The sequence below is a fragment of the Leptonychotes weddellii genome, chromosome 3 (assembly GCF_054177405.1).
Source record: "Leptonychotes weddellii isolate Sample4059 chromosome 3, ASM5417740v2, whole genome shotgun sequence".
Classification (NCBI taxonomy): Eukaryota; Metazoa; Chordata; class Mammalia; order Carnivora; family Phocidae; genus Leptonychotes; species Leptonychotes weddellii.
In genome coordinates this window covers 166,435,408-166,449,626 of record NC_138371.1, presented here as the reverse complement: position 1 = coordinate 166,449,626, position 14,219 = coordinate 166,435,408, and the positions used below count along the sequence as shown (strand labels likewise).

The 14,219-nt window shown below is 46.5% G+C and overlaps 2 protein-coding genes across 6 annotated transcripts in view; one reads left to right on the top strand and one right to left on the bottom strand.

Moving 5' to 3' along the window:
- Positions 1-14,219, bottom strand: part of PCCA (propionyl-CoA carboxylase subunit alpha) — a 369,494-nt gene that overhangs the window by 4,196 nt on the left and 351,079 nt on the right. For 2 of the 3 annotated variants that reach the window (XM_081815165.1, XM_081815166.1), the window contains one exon: positions 10,100-10,240. The exons of the other annotated variant lie outside the window; for it this stretch is intronic. In XM_081815165.1, the coding sequence (XP_081671291.1) occupies positions 10,100-10,240 (141 nt within the window). The remainder of the gene's footprint in view (positions 1-10,099; positions 10,241-14,219) is intronic. 3 annotated transcript variants of the gene reach the window in all.
- GGACT (gamma-glutamylamine cyclotransferase) overlaps positions 1-14,219 on the top strand; it is a 115,943-nt gene that overhangs the window by 54,995 nt on the left and 46,729 nt on the right. The window contains exon 3 of one of the 3 annotated variants that reach the window (XR_014143893.1): positions 8,791-9,451. The exons of the other annotated variants lie outside the window; for them this stretch is intronic. The gene's annotated coding sequence lies outside the window, so the exon portion shown is untranslated. Of the gene's footprint in view, positions 1-8,790; positions 9,452-14,219 lie in introns of those variants that run through there. 3 annotated transcript variants of the gene reach the window in all.

Genomic DNA, 14,219 nt, shown 5'->3' with positions numbered 1-14,219 from the left:
CCGCCCCCAAAATGCGGCCGGACCGCACCACGCTCGCTCAGAGCCCGAGGGGCCAGAGCGTCCCGCCCAGGCCTCTGGAAATGGATCTGAAACTCAACGTGACGGAATCGAAATTCTCTCCACAGAGCAGTCATCGGCTCGCCACCTCTGGGTGCCCACGGCGGGGACCTGGGCAAGCTTGGTCCCCGGCCCCCACCCAGCCGGGCTTCCCCTGCTGTCGTCTGAAAGCCCATCCCCGACCCGGTGGGCTTCTAGGGGGTGGGGGGCACAACCTACCCCCTCTGCGGCAGGTTTGACCCCTCTCAGCTGCTCAGCCCACGGCTCAGAATCTGCAGGCCAGACAGAGCGCCCCTCACTGGTTCTTTATGGGATCTTCAAGTAAGCTGATTCACAGTTCATGCAAACAGGAGAAGGAAATGAACCCGGGAGATTGCCGGTGGTCACAGCAACGGGGCACAGACCACCCTGACAAGGATGCCACAGGGCCCACGCTGGAGGGCGGTGGAGCCTGGGCCACGACCCCACACCAGGCTCCAGCCGGCCACGCCGGTGCGGAGATCAGGGCCCGCGGGAGACCGGCCACAAGTTCACGGGGCTCTGCTCCCGTTGCCCACTGGTCGTCCCTCCTGGCTGGCTCTGGGGGCTCGTACCCTGCGTCATTCCCAGGTGACTCAAGTGGCAGGGCTCCAGTCACACTACTCAGAAAAACAAAACCTCTCATTTAGACAGAGGTAATCAGCAGAGGTGGGAAAGTCCCAAAGTTAAAATACTCCCGTCTTTTTTATTGTGTCACTCTGGCAATTTGATTAAACGGACTTCAGAGAAGGTGCCTCTGGATTCACAGGGGCCACCCGGCAGCACTGTCCTGAATCTACGTCTGATCCTCGATCCTCACAGCTCCGGCCTCCTGATCCCTCCTGGTCCCCTCCTGGTCCCCTCCCTTGGTCTGCAGGTCTCCATTTCCACTGCAGTCTGGACGGAACTTTAAGTGATTCACTGCTCCCTCTCTGCTCACTTGGGCAATGGGTTTTATGGTCTGTTTTCACTCATTCATCCCTAGAAGAGAAAGAACTCTTGGAAGTCGTTCCTTGAAACCCCGCAAAATAGGGAAGGACGTCTTGGTCAGCAGAATCGTGTTACACGCACACATGGACTTGATCTAAATTCACACTCTTTCATCCCTCAACCATCCCAGCCAGAGGAGCTCTGAGACGGCAGGCTGCGCTGTCATGGGTGCTCCGCCCGGGGTTGTGGGTCTCCCCCCCCCCACCCCGTGTCCCCCTCGATCGCGGAGCCTGGGGTGCAGAGGCGGCGGCCCGCCTGCGCCTGCGGGGCTCGGAAGGTCGTGGGGACACCTTCCGCGTTTCCCCGGGTGCTCGTGGGCAGGGAGCGCTGGGACAGCTCACACGGGAGGGCACGGCCACCGAGGGCTTTGCGCGCACACTTCTCTAACACTTTTGTGCATCATCTGATAAAGGCTCACTGATTGTGACAGGAGGTCTCCAACATTGGGCTTACAAAATGGTCACAAGCCTCGCAAGTCTTTTTGATAAACCTAGTCAGCCTGATGTACTTCCCTGCTCCCTGTCTAATTGGTGTAAAGTTTGGAGGTCCGAGTCCTGTATCTTTCATCCGGCTTATTGCGTCCTCTCCTTTGACATGGGGTCAAGGTTCACATTCGCATCCGATTATCAGAGCGCACTCATTAAGCGGGGGCCTGCCTCGGTCCAAAATGAGTAAGCTGGAGAGAAAACCCGGCCCATTTACTCAGCAGATTTTCGCATGTTCAGGAGGCTGCATGTCGCCCGGCAGTGCTCCGTGCTGAAGAGTTTCAGACATCTCCAGCTGATGATTAATTGTGAGTGATGGGAAATAAAATCCAGTCAAGCCAGCTGCTTGCCATGGTTGGCAAAATGACTCTAATGGATATAGGCTGCCAATTTTCCAGTTTTACTGGCAAGTCTTCCAAGTGTAATTAAGGGAAGTTATAAATGATATGGAAATCTATCAAGTCCCATTTATTTTCAGAGGACTCTTTCCCCAGAGACTTTTATCTTCAAGCTTATAGTATGCTTTGTTGTGCTAATGATTTAAACCCCTTCTTATTTCTGATTAAAGCCCCCAATATCCTTCTACCAAGTTCGCCTCACTCCTTCCCCAAAGATGAAAAGGCCCAGAACCTTCCCCTGCACACGTCCCTCTTGGAAAGCACGCTAAGACTGGGACACGCTTGGCAACTTGTATCATTCAGACTGCGAACGCATGAAGAAAGCTCAAAGAAAGTGCAGGAAGAGAACGAGCAGCAAGAGGGGGAAAAAAGACCTCCACCAAACATAAAAGGAAGCCCCCAAAAGTCCAGACTTGAAAGCTGTGCTCGAGAGCAGACATTCATCAGAAGGTGGTGTAGCTCACTAATGTTATTTGATTTGGAATAAAAGCATGAAAATGATGGCAAAGGCCTAAAATTGGAGATGTAAAGGCTGACTGCACAGTATTCCATTTCTCAATTTCATCCTTCAGAGCCACAAAATGGGGGTGATACAGTGACGGGATGAGGTTTACAGTAACAGCTGTGCTCTTCCCACACAGGGGAGGCCCTTCTAATGGGCGAAGGTCTGTTTTGAACAGACGGGGAGTAACAAAACAAGGTTCCCTATTAAGAGTGTGCAGTCCTATTTCTGATGAAGAAAATGAGTACGGGAGTCAGATTTCCTCGAAAATGGCCCCTATACCCTCTCTTTTGTCGTCCCAAACCAGGGCTGTTTTAGAGGGGTTATCCTTCCGGTGGCGGGAAGCGGACAGAATGTCACGGGGGGCTTCCCCCCACCCCCCGCCAGCCCACTTCTCCGGCAACCGTAAAGAACATACAGGAAACAGTGCCAGTGGCATATGGCTTTCTACTGCGCTAAACATTCACACAAAAGACAGGTTCATCCGTCATCGCGGTATCTGGATAAAAAATTAGCTCCTGATGGATGGTATTTGGAGCTTACCTGCTGCTAGTACATTACGAGAGAAACACAGGTTTTGAAACCCACATGACACTAGAAGTGCAGACCATGAAATGCGACACGTGCAGGCGCACATAATGTACGCCAGATTATACAAAATAATAAATAAGCTATTTAAACCCTCTGCCTAAAATCGGGCCCGCTGCAAGGAACCCTGGGTCACTTCTACGCAGGCCCATTAATGCACAGCATCTGCTGTGTAGAAGCAGGGCACGAAGCACTTCCGAATGATTTCAGCAATTAAAAGAAAACTGTTTCCTGCCTGTTCAGACAGCAACTGTTTCAATGCAAGAGTGAGCACCAAATCACTGTGTGCAGCTGAAAAATTAAGTCCCCTTTTTGGGGAAGAGGGGTGGGTGGGAGGAAGAATTTTTATGGAAAAGGGAGCCCTTCTTTTGTTGTCCTACGTTCTGTGTTTTTCTGCCAAATTAGACAGAAGGCTCGGAGGGCTTCCCGGCCCGCCGCAGTCCCCCCTTCTCCTGCACCAGGCCACCCGAAAGCGCGGATCAATATCAACCCCGCTGACGACGCCACAAAAGTGAAAATCCTTCAATTACATTTTTAAAGGCTGTTCTACTTAGAACACAGGTGCCTGAATGCAATGCATTTTACGGCCCTTAGATCTGAAGAAAGACACAGTTAACAGCCACGAGAAAAAGGCCTCTCAGATTTGGTTAAAAGGCACTACCAGAATCTGATTATAATAACTTCCTCTTTCTGAGCCTGTAAGATAGGCTGGTAAATATCCCCTGATATTTCCCGAAGAAGAAGAAATGTGCATTCACATCCCAACATCTTCACGTAAAGAGGGAGGGAGAAAGACCCCGGGAGACCGTCTAGTATTTAAGCAGTGACGACGGAAGGAACCATCGTCAAATTACAAAGAAAGAGGAGGCCAGCGACAGAAATGCCACCAAACCCCTTATCTGCAGTCTGAGGCCTCCGGCAATGGGCTTGTGTGCAGGCCGCCTGACTCACGGCGAAGGGCACGCGCAAGGGGGGGTGACGCATCCACCAAGGCTGCTGGCTGGGGGGACTCGGCGTCCCTGCCTGCCCCACGCTGGCCCGGCTCCCCCGGCTGCCTGGAGCCACCTCCCTGACACTGTGCAGTGGGCGACCAAGCAGGGAGCGAATACCGAGTCGTGGCCGATACAAGTCCAGTTTTCCTTAAAATGAAAAACATTTCTCCCTCCTGCCCTCGAAGTTAGCCTGGAACTGGAGCCAAAGCCCCTAGAGTGAGAGAAGAACTCACAGTATCTTTAAGAGATCAGTCTGGATCCTCTATCTCTGCGAAGTATGCGGTCTTCAAGTACTCAGTGACTCCATGTTTTTGGTTTTTGTTGTTTTGGGTTTTTTTTAAGCAAAAGGGTGAGGAAAGATCTTTTGAATCTTGGTAAGGTTGCAAACTGCCATCTTCAAAAATGGTTAAGACCAGGATAACATAGCCTCTAATCCCAAGCAGATCATTTCTTGAAAAATACAATCAAATGCCAAACTTACAGGAGACTCGCCTGCAACATTTAACTTACTGATGAATCTGTAAAAATAGTTTCTCTTATACTGGTCATTATCTTAAGTTAAATTGTAAAAATTCTCAAATTGTTACCTCCAACAAAAGTTAACCCTAACACTGAAAAATGAATGTTATCTGGAAAAGTTTTACAAAAAGGCCAAATTCCGGGTAGCGATCACCTCTGAAGAAGGCAGGACAGGAATTTGATTAAGGAGGGACCCCAGGGCAAGTTCACCATATAAGCAACGTTTTATTGTTAAGTACATTCGGAAGCAAATATGGTAAAGATGAGCAGAGAGCATCTGAGCACGTGTATTATTCTCTGGACCTTCATGCGTGTAATGTTTTGTAATCTGAAGTTTCAAAATGTGAAATAACGAATGCACAGATTTATTTATACATGCTTTGGAATACAGTCTGAGGTTTGGCTGGAAAACTGGCATCTTGTCAAATAAAGTGCTATCAAATATGAAAATTTAGTTAGTGTAATGATTTTAGGATTGTAAATCAAGGTATCCAGAAACTGGAAAATGGATCCGTCAGGCCAGGTGCTCGGCCGGGAAAAGATGCCGTCGTGCATACTGGTCCGTACGAGGTTCGCAGGTCCCTGCCAGACAAACCCAGGTCAGGAGGGACCATTCCAACGCTGCTCATCTAGATACCTGAGAGCAAAGGAGGCTTCAAACCTGTTTCTTCAAGATTTGAAAACCAGAGGTCTCTTGCCCAAGTTTATTTGCAACCTCCCCAGGATCGGCTGTGGGCTCAGTTACAGAGGTTTGGGGGCAAAGGAGTGTGTGTGAACACCATGGTCTGAAACGGTGCACCTGGGTCTCGGGATCACTGGCCATCCCACTGTTCGGGAGCCTTCCCCTAGAAGCGCTGAAGGAGCACACCCAAGGAGGACAAACATCAGGGCGAAATCTGGGTGGTACTCCTATTAACGATTACAAATTTTATGTTCTCATGGGTGCGCTTGATAGGATTCCATTTTCTGCCCAAGACACCGTGCACGAGAACAACAGTCCCAAACACCTACTCCCCCTTCTGCTAAAGGCCGGTTCCATTACGCAGCAGATCTTCCCCATCCTGGCCCCACAAAAATACTCCCAGGCCTGTCTTACCGACACTGAACAGGCTACGTGGCAAGCGAAGCAGCAACAGGTACTCACTGCCAATCTAGGATTTGACCTGGTCTCACAAGTGATAATTACAAAAGAAAGCCACGTAAATGGGGACACCGCCCACTCCTGGTTCATGTCTCAGTTCTTACTGTATCGAATAGGATGGATATTTCTGTAACAAATCTGAGAGGTCTGCTGAATCGGAAGCTAACTCAGAAGAAATCCTGATTCACTGCAACAGTAAAACCTCCCCTTGGGTTGCCTTATTTTTTATTTTTATTTTGTGCTTTGTTTCTGGTATCAAAGGGCTAACAAAACAACTGTGCCCCGAATGACTATATTTTACGCTTCAGAGTCAAAATGGAAACTGTGTGACATTTTGGCCCCTCTCAGCCTAAAGCTGGCCGGTACGCTCTGCCCTTATTCTGAGAGAATGTGTGTTTCTAATATTTTTGTTCAAGAGTATCATAAAGGTAGGCATTTTAAAAATTAAAACAAATTATTAAAAAAATGCTGTCTTGGATTAAAGGGCCCTCAGTTTAGGACGGTGCTAAATATACAGAAAAATAGGTTATTTTTCCAACGGAAATGAGAATCAGTCATGAAAGTATTTTCAGAGGGTGGATTACAAAAAAACAAAACAAACAAAAAGGCCCAACAGACTAAAGGCATATCAAAGTCATTCTATCAACTGTTTTCTGAATTAAATGGGTGACTCCTGACTTTCCATAATCCACTCCTACTTTGTTTATTATTGGGTTTGTTTGTAGGCATTTGACTGTCTGTTGACCAGAATCCCCTCCCCACATGTACAAAAAGGCTACTGTACAATCATTTAAAAAAATGATTTTACTGCCACATTTAATGTCAAATACTATGTAAGAGACATGGAAAGACATCAGAAACTTTTGCCGTATGAATCCAAAAAAACACAGCCTCTGTGCTCAAGGAGGGGAAAGACTCTCCTCTCCCACAGGAAGCTGAGTGCATTTATTACTTCTGAACAGCCACCCCACATCATTTTGCCCTGAGGTGGTGGTTTTTTTTTTTTTTAACTCCGTTAAGACGTTTTACTTCACAAAACAGATTTATTATTTATTATTTATGTGATGCTTTTGTGGAACACATTATTGCCAGGCCCACCATTCTAAGATCTGTCAGGCTTTACTTAACCTAAATACAAAAATTACAGATTACTGAAATTTAAACTATTACAAAAAAACCACAACATTTCAAAGAATAAGAGAATAGTTACCGGCCCCCATTTGTCTCTTAGGTCCTGTTTTCCTTGAAAACACACAGAGATGATTGATTCCATTATCTTTCTACCGATAAAAGTAGAACTTGGGCTCAGCTATTGTTAGTACTAAGCACAACACAACATGCCCCGCAGTGCTAAAATAATTTAAAACCACAAAACTTTAAAGTTACCAGTATTCTTTTCTCATAATGGCCTCAAGTAAGTGCTCTGCCTTTGGTCAAAGGAGAGTTTCTTGGGTTTTAATTACACAAGGCAGATCTAATTATAGAAGCTGCTGTTAAGAGTCCATGATGAAACTTCTCCCCCTGCATTTGGTGACGGTATTAGCGGTTTGGGACACTTTTTGCAAATAATAACTCAAGAGAAAATACCGTTTTATCAAACACAATGGCACAGAATAAGAAAGGAAGTTGTGCAGGGAACAAAAGTGGCAATGGGAAGCTGGAGAGAAGAATTAAAGAAAGCATGCGCTCTCCTTGACCAGCCTAGGCACGGGCGTGCGAAGAGCATTCATTTCTGGGTAAGGCGAACAACACAGACCTTAGGAGCCAATTTGCTCCTAAGGGGTGTACCCCCCATATCTGTCTTTAAAGGACTACATAAAATAGAGGTCCCATTACGCCACAGTAACATATTCTTAACAGTTAGTTCTCAAATTAAACCCTTCTCCAATACCAACATTTAATTATTGGTGGTGGTTTTCAGTATCTGAGCTACCCCAATGAACCAACGACTAATACCACATTGTTCCAATTTACTAAATGCCTTGCTTTCCCACATTAAATTATTAGCCAGGAAATGGAAAGTATGAAGGCTAACCCCCCCCCCCTCCGGTGTCTGGAGAAGCTAGACCAGGAGAAAGCAGTTGCTGGAAACAAGGAGGCTGTATCCTCCCAGTTCTCTGCCCCGGGAGTGGCTCGAGGGAGGCTGGTGCCAAGGAGGCTCAAGACCACAATCTGAGCCCCCTCCAGCCTCCCTTCAGGCTTTGACTCAGGTGTTGGAAAAGTAAGGATTTCAGTTACACACTTATACAGTTTTTAAGTGCAAATGTGATTTTATAATTAAAGCCACACAATTAGGACTGACAAGCTCAGGATGGCAGCCTATGTAGCCTCTAGAAAAGGCTTATCTTCTGGGAAAGCAAACAAAATAACCCACCACGTTATTTACCAACCTATGCGTCTAGTTGTTAGAAGATTCCACAGACTGCTCTGATGATGCGTGTTGAGTGTAGGATTTATTTATTTATTTATTTTAGGGAGAGAGAAAGTGCGCCCGTGCATGCAGGAGGAGGGGCAGAGGGAGAGAATCCTCAAGCAAACTCCCTGCTGAGCAAGGACCTGGAGGCGGGGCTCGATTCCACGACCCTAGACCATGACCTGAGCCAAAACCAAGAGTCCACCGCTCAACCGAGCCACCCCAGCGCCCCAAGTGTAGGCATTTTTACAAAATTTTTAATTTGAGTACAGTGGACACACAGATTACATTAGTTTCAGATATACAACAGTGATTTGATATCTTGGTGTAGGCATTCTTTTTTTTTTTTTTTTAAAGATTTTATTTATTTATTTGACAGAGAGAGACAGCGAGAGAGGGAACACAAGCAGGGGGAGTGGGAGAGGGAGAAGCAGGCTTCCCGCCGAGCAGAGAGCCCGATGTGGGGCTCGATCCCAGGACCCTGGGATCATGACCCGAGCCAAAGGCAGGCGCTTAACGACTGAGCCACCCAGGCGCCCCTGGTGTAGGCATTCTTAACATCAAGGCCAATGGGACATCATCTAACGACCCTAACCCTTTAGAAAGAAGATACATAATATGCAGCATATGTGTAATTTCTATGTATCACTTCTCCCAAATCCTTAAGACAGTCTTTTTTTTTTAAAGATTTTATGTATCTGAGAGAGAGCGGGAACACAAGCAAGGGGAGCGGCAGAAGGAGAAGGACAAGCAGGCTCCCCAACGAGCAGGAAGCCCAATGCCGGGCGTCCATGCAGGACTCGATCCCAGGACCCTGGAATCATGACCTGAGCTGAAGGCAGACATTTAACGGACTGAACCTCCCAGGCGCCCCCTGAAGACAGTCTTAATGAGCACTTTCTTCTAGGAATGTCAATGCCGTCAAAGTAAAGATGACAATTCATGGTTACTGAGCCTCTTCTATGCTTTTCTAGAAAAGCAGGTAGAGTTCCATTTCCGTATCCTCAGGTAAAAGCAATTGCTAAGTCAGTTCTCCAACTTCACTTACCAATTTCAGAACTAATCATTTAAACAGCTGAAGCTGATTGTTTTTTCTTAATTTTCATTTATTGTAAGTATCTTTCTAGAAGCCAGTGCCAACTACATGAGTTTTTCTCAACATTTTACTTATGTTAATACAGAAATAGAGAGGCAGTTTTAATGCCCCTTTACGGGAAAATGCGTAAACTCCTGTGACTTACCCAGATACAAAATGGAATCACCATACCATCCATTGAAGATGATCGTGTTTGGCCATTATTTTCCAGCATGTAAATAAAAATACTAGCATTTAAATATCCTCTAGAAATCTGGTTGCATCTTTGTTTTCTTCTTATTTTTGCTGCAAATCAATAGAGGTTTCTGTCCATGCTCTATGAAATGCATGTATCCCACCAACCTGTCCATAGCATGTTATTACAAGACTGAACATGTGAGAAAATATTAATATAGCTTTGATTTGTGCCTTAATGTCACAAGGTCGAGATGAAAAGCTTTAAACTGTGATCCTAAATTATATGTATCAAGTAACGGAAGGGCTCTGGTACTACACGGTTTATGGAATTAACTTTCCTCAGTTCCCTTCCCATTTACTCCAGAAGTCATACAGAAAGTTCCCCCATTAAAGGGCTATTTCTTGGTATCAGTTCTTTAAGGATGCTCAAAGCCCAGAAAGCTAGAAAGTACATAGAAATTTTAAATAAAATACTTCCAAAATACTAAATCTGCCAGTTAACAGAATGAATCTGGCCTTATTTCTATTCTAGTCCCAGGTCTCTGAGGGGGGAGGCACTCAAGAGATCTGGTTACTAACCCACTTCAAATGTGCACCAGTTGGACAGAGAATGCACAAAAGCTATTTTGCTGTTCCATGGGGGGAGCAGGAGTCAAGAAAGAGCTGCACGGAGCATGATCACGCCTCAGTCCGCCCCATCCCACAGACAGGCGCGGTCCTTACCATGTCTCCAGGCTTGACAGAGACGGCCACCACCACACCAGGCATCGGGGAGCGCAGAATACTGCTTGTGTCCTCGGCCACTTTTTCCGGCATAAATTTGTTCAGTTCTGCAGCCAGTTTGGTTAAGATATGCACCTGATACTTAAGGGGAGGGTAAAAAACATAAATGAGTTTAAATGAAGAATTTTCCTCAAATTATCATTCATGCAGAATCCGTTTTTAGCTTTGATAATGATAACATCTTTGAAGTCAAATGGTTTTGAATTACTGTACTTAAAAAACAAAAATATATTTGTTTGCTTCTGGCACACGTTGTGAGCTAATTATTTAAGAAATTTCTTGAAATAAGAACAGTTCCAGTAGCTAATTAGTGACAAACAGTAGTCACCCCGTCTCATTATGAGAAGTGCCTCAAAACTTCGTAAAGAAAACAGTGACAATTTTCCTTGTATTCACTTCACCGCTTATAAACTTCTCCCAGTTAACAGGAATCCCGTGAGCTGGCTGGGTCAGCCAGAGGGAGAGGGGCGGCTGTGCGAGCACCCGCCAGCAGATGGCAGCAGATCGCTGTCTCACGCTCCCCACTCCCCTCCAGAGCCACTGGGCCACCAAGAAGTTAAGACAAAGGGTTTCAGTGTTTGTTTGGGGCAAAATCATATTTAAAATTTAGTATTTTTCTAGAGACACAATATGTTATATTCACTACTGGAAAAGTCAGCTTTCTTTTTAGGCACAACGTGAGGTAGCCTTTCCAAGGTACCAGGATGGTTAGGGTAATATTAAGATGATACAGAACGAATATCTTCTGCGCTGAGAGACAATAATATCAAGATTTTAAAACCACTGAAAGTTAACGTTGTGCACAAGCAAGTATTTCAATGGAACCTTTTGTAGGTGGCTCTCAAACAATTAGGGGCACATTAAAGGGAGTTCAGTCAAACAGAACATTTCTAATAGAAGAGAATTCCTCCCTGGCAGGAAAAAACCCTCCCCATCTCCGTGGATAAACACAGGAGCCACAGTTTGGTCTGTCCAAAAAGAAGCAAACTAAAATGGTTTGAGGAGGTGCTACTCAGGGAAGTTGAAACCACCACCTGAAGATTTTGGATTCCTACCAGGCCGCATCTCCCGGGGTAAGACGGAGGCGGCTCCATATTGCTGGGGAAAAAGCCGCCTTAACTCAAAGCCTCCTGTGGGCATCATGACGGCAGGGATGTGAGAGCAAAACAGAACCCACTCTTCTCATTCTGGACAGGGGTGGGGGCCATCTCCAAGCCTGCTCTTTGCAGGGCCTATTTATTCGAAAGGGTGGGGGAGGGCTCCAGGAGGAGCAGATTTGCCACTGTGACAGGTTGCATAATAACATCTTCTGCATGTTTCTTTACTCCTGAGTGTGTGTTTTGCAATCAAGACATACAAGTGTCTGCCAGTTTCTGAAGGATATGATCCTTAAGTGAAATTACAGTGCAAATAAAAGCTTTTTGCCCCTATTAAAATTCATCTGAGTCATAAGTGGCAAAGGAAAAGCAAGGAGAGTGCATTCTGCTGTCAGTCTAATAAACATTCTGGGCAGAGGGACTATTTATCAACGGTGAATTGTACCTCAAAGTCCTTCATTAAACTATGGGGGAGGTGGTGGACAGCGAAAGAAGGGAGAATATAATTGTACCAAATTGCAGTTTTCGTATCTGTGCTCCGTCCGCTTTAGAAGAGAAAACCCAACATCGCTAGGAGGAGGCGAATCAACAGGAAAGCCACTTCTCTAGCTGCCTGCACCCTCTGTCGCCCCCTCCATGGGACTGGCCGGCAAATGGCCCAGCTGTCCAGCTTCGGGGCAGCACCCAGATGGATTTTTTCCCCCTTGTTTTTCGTACCATTTGACTTCAAAATGTTAAGTCGAAATTCAGGGAAACTATCTTTCTCCACTGAGGATAATACAATTTATCACATTTCACCACAGTGGATGGGCTTAAAAACTAATTTTAGCTATATCACAAACAAGCCTTAATATAAATAAAGAGCTAAGACTGTACCCAGCTCCATTTCTCCCCAGAAACTACAAGATCCTGCCTAAAACTGGATCCTTTTACTATTTTTATAATTTTCATATCTTTTGAATTCCTTTCTCCGTAGGACTCCTGCTTTGCTTGGAAAGAGATGTAAAACGGTCACAAAACTCAACGCCTTTAGATGCAGTCTTTGTTATTGATGAGATGTTCCTTTTCCTTTTTGTATTTGTTTATTGTTCTTAAATCTGTTTGGGGGATAAGCGACTTATTGTAATCACAAGTGAAAAATAACAACGGGGTAAATGCCTCGGGAGAGGCCTCGGTGCAAATAGTTGGCTAAGAAACGACCTTTCTGAATAATAAAAGAGGACGCAGCAAGAAGGTTCTCTTTTTAAGATTACCTTTGATGTTGTCCTGACCCCTTCGGCGTGCCCGCACAAACAGGCCTCTTAAAACAACGGCTTGGCTCTGGGCTCGCCCGCACGGTGGCCCACGGGGCACTGGCTGGGGTGGGAGCCGAGCAGTAGGGCATCTGGGCCCAGCAGAATGAACTGCCTGGTGAGAACCAGAAGAGCTTTTTGATGCCCCCAGAAAAGAAATCACTTAAGAGTGTACACTAAGGCTTTCGGAGCTTATGATCAAAACTGCTGTTTACTGGTTTCTCTGAATTCTTAGGGGGCCCGGGCAGAGCAGCCAAAGCTGAGAGAATTCGGGAAAATGCCCTAGGACGCGCGCGGAGTTGGGGTTTTGCTCTAGGCATTTAACTATTCCTAATGGGTTCTGCAGAACTTCCCCAGAGAGGTTCAATTTTAAGTTGTTGTGACTGTTTGCAAGCACGGAAACCACAAACTCGAGGTTTTGGGGGTGGGAGTCCCAAGATTTTAAAGGCTGGTTGACAGGACACGGAAGTCCAATCCTCTAGGAGGCCAGAAGGCTCTCACCCTGCAAGGTCATGAGGGATTAGACGCTACTCGGCGGCGGGGCCTGAGCTGGACTCGCTCTGGGTTCATCAGTAGATGGAGCCTCACTGTGGCTTTAGGGAGGTGCTCCTAACCCACAGGCAAATGATCACGTTCTTGAAAAACACAGCTCACAGTGCAAGTGTGCGTCAGAACAAGTGCTCTCCAGGGCTCCGCGCAGGACAGTAATGGGAAGGAATGAGGTGCTGTCTCATGACCCCAGGCCGGGTCTCTAAGCTAATCAACTGTATGGTGTCTGCAACGTAAAACCATGTCTAACACGAAAATTTCTCCCAACAAGTTCAAAAGAAGAAAGAGAAGGGAATCACACCAGACATAAAAGGATCAGGACGAAAACTACGAGAAATGGATGATTAAAAGGGGCACAATGGAATTGTTTTAAAAATTAACATGCAGCTCTTAACATGGAACCTGACAAAACGGGGGAAGGGTGGGGAGCAGGGAGCTGTGGGAGTTGGGGGAGAAGGAGGGGAGAGCGGTCACGGTTTGGGAGGGATACATGCTTTTGGATCAGATTGGTTAAGGAAAACACCCTGCAAATGGGCCCGCCGCCCACCAGTAGCAGGCATGCACACACGCACACGCACGGCTCCATGTGCCATGGACAGGAGTGCAGCCCTCACTATGAACATGCTCCACTCAGGTGGTCACACAGAACACCCTGCTGCTGGCCTCTGCATCGCCCCGGGGAGCTTAAATCCTCGAGCCTCTGAGGTCTCCCAGTTTCCCAGCGACTGGACACATCCCACGTGCTCGCACCTGCATGATTCCAAGGTCTGTGGGCTCCTTGCGAGATGAGTGCTTGCAGTTTGCTTTACATATATTTTCAGCTGTGATTTACTCTGCAAGTAGCTCACCTCTGGTTTCCATTTCTATGTCATTCTTCCAAAACAACGAGGAGTTGAGGTACAGTTGCTGAACTGCTAGTGTTCTTGCCTGGCAACTGTGGACCATCTCGGTCAAGGGTAAATGATGAACTTCACTGGGCATTATTTTACATCGATTCCCTTAACATCCTGAAGCCCTGGCCACATCCTATATATGGGCCCTCACCAAGTCAGGGGGCCATGCATTTCTCCAGATACAAGGCTCTCTTCTCCCTCTTTAGTTTTCTACCTCCCGACCCCAGGA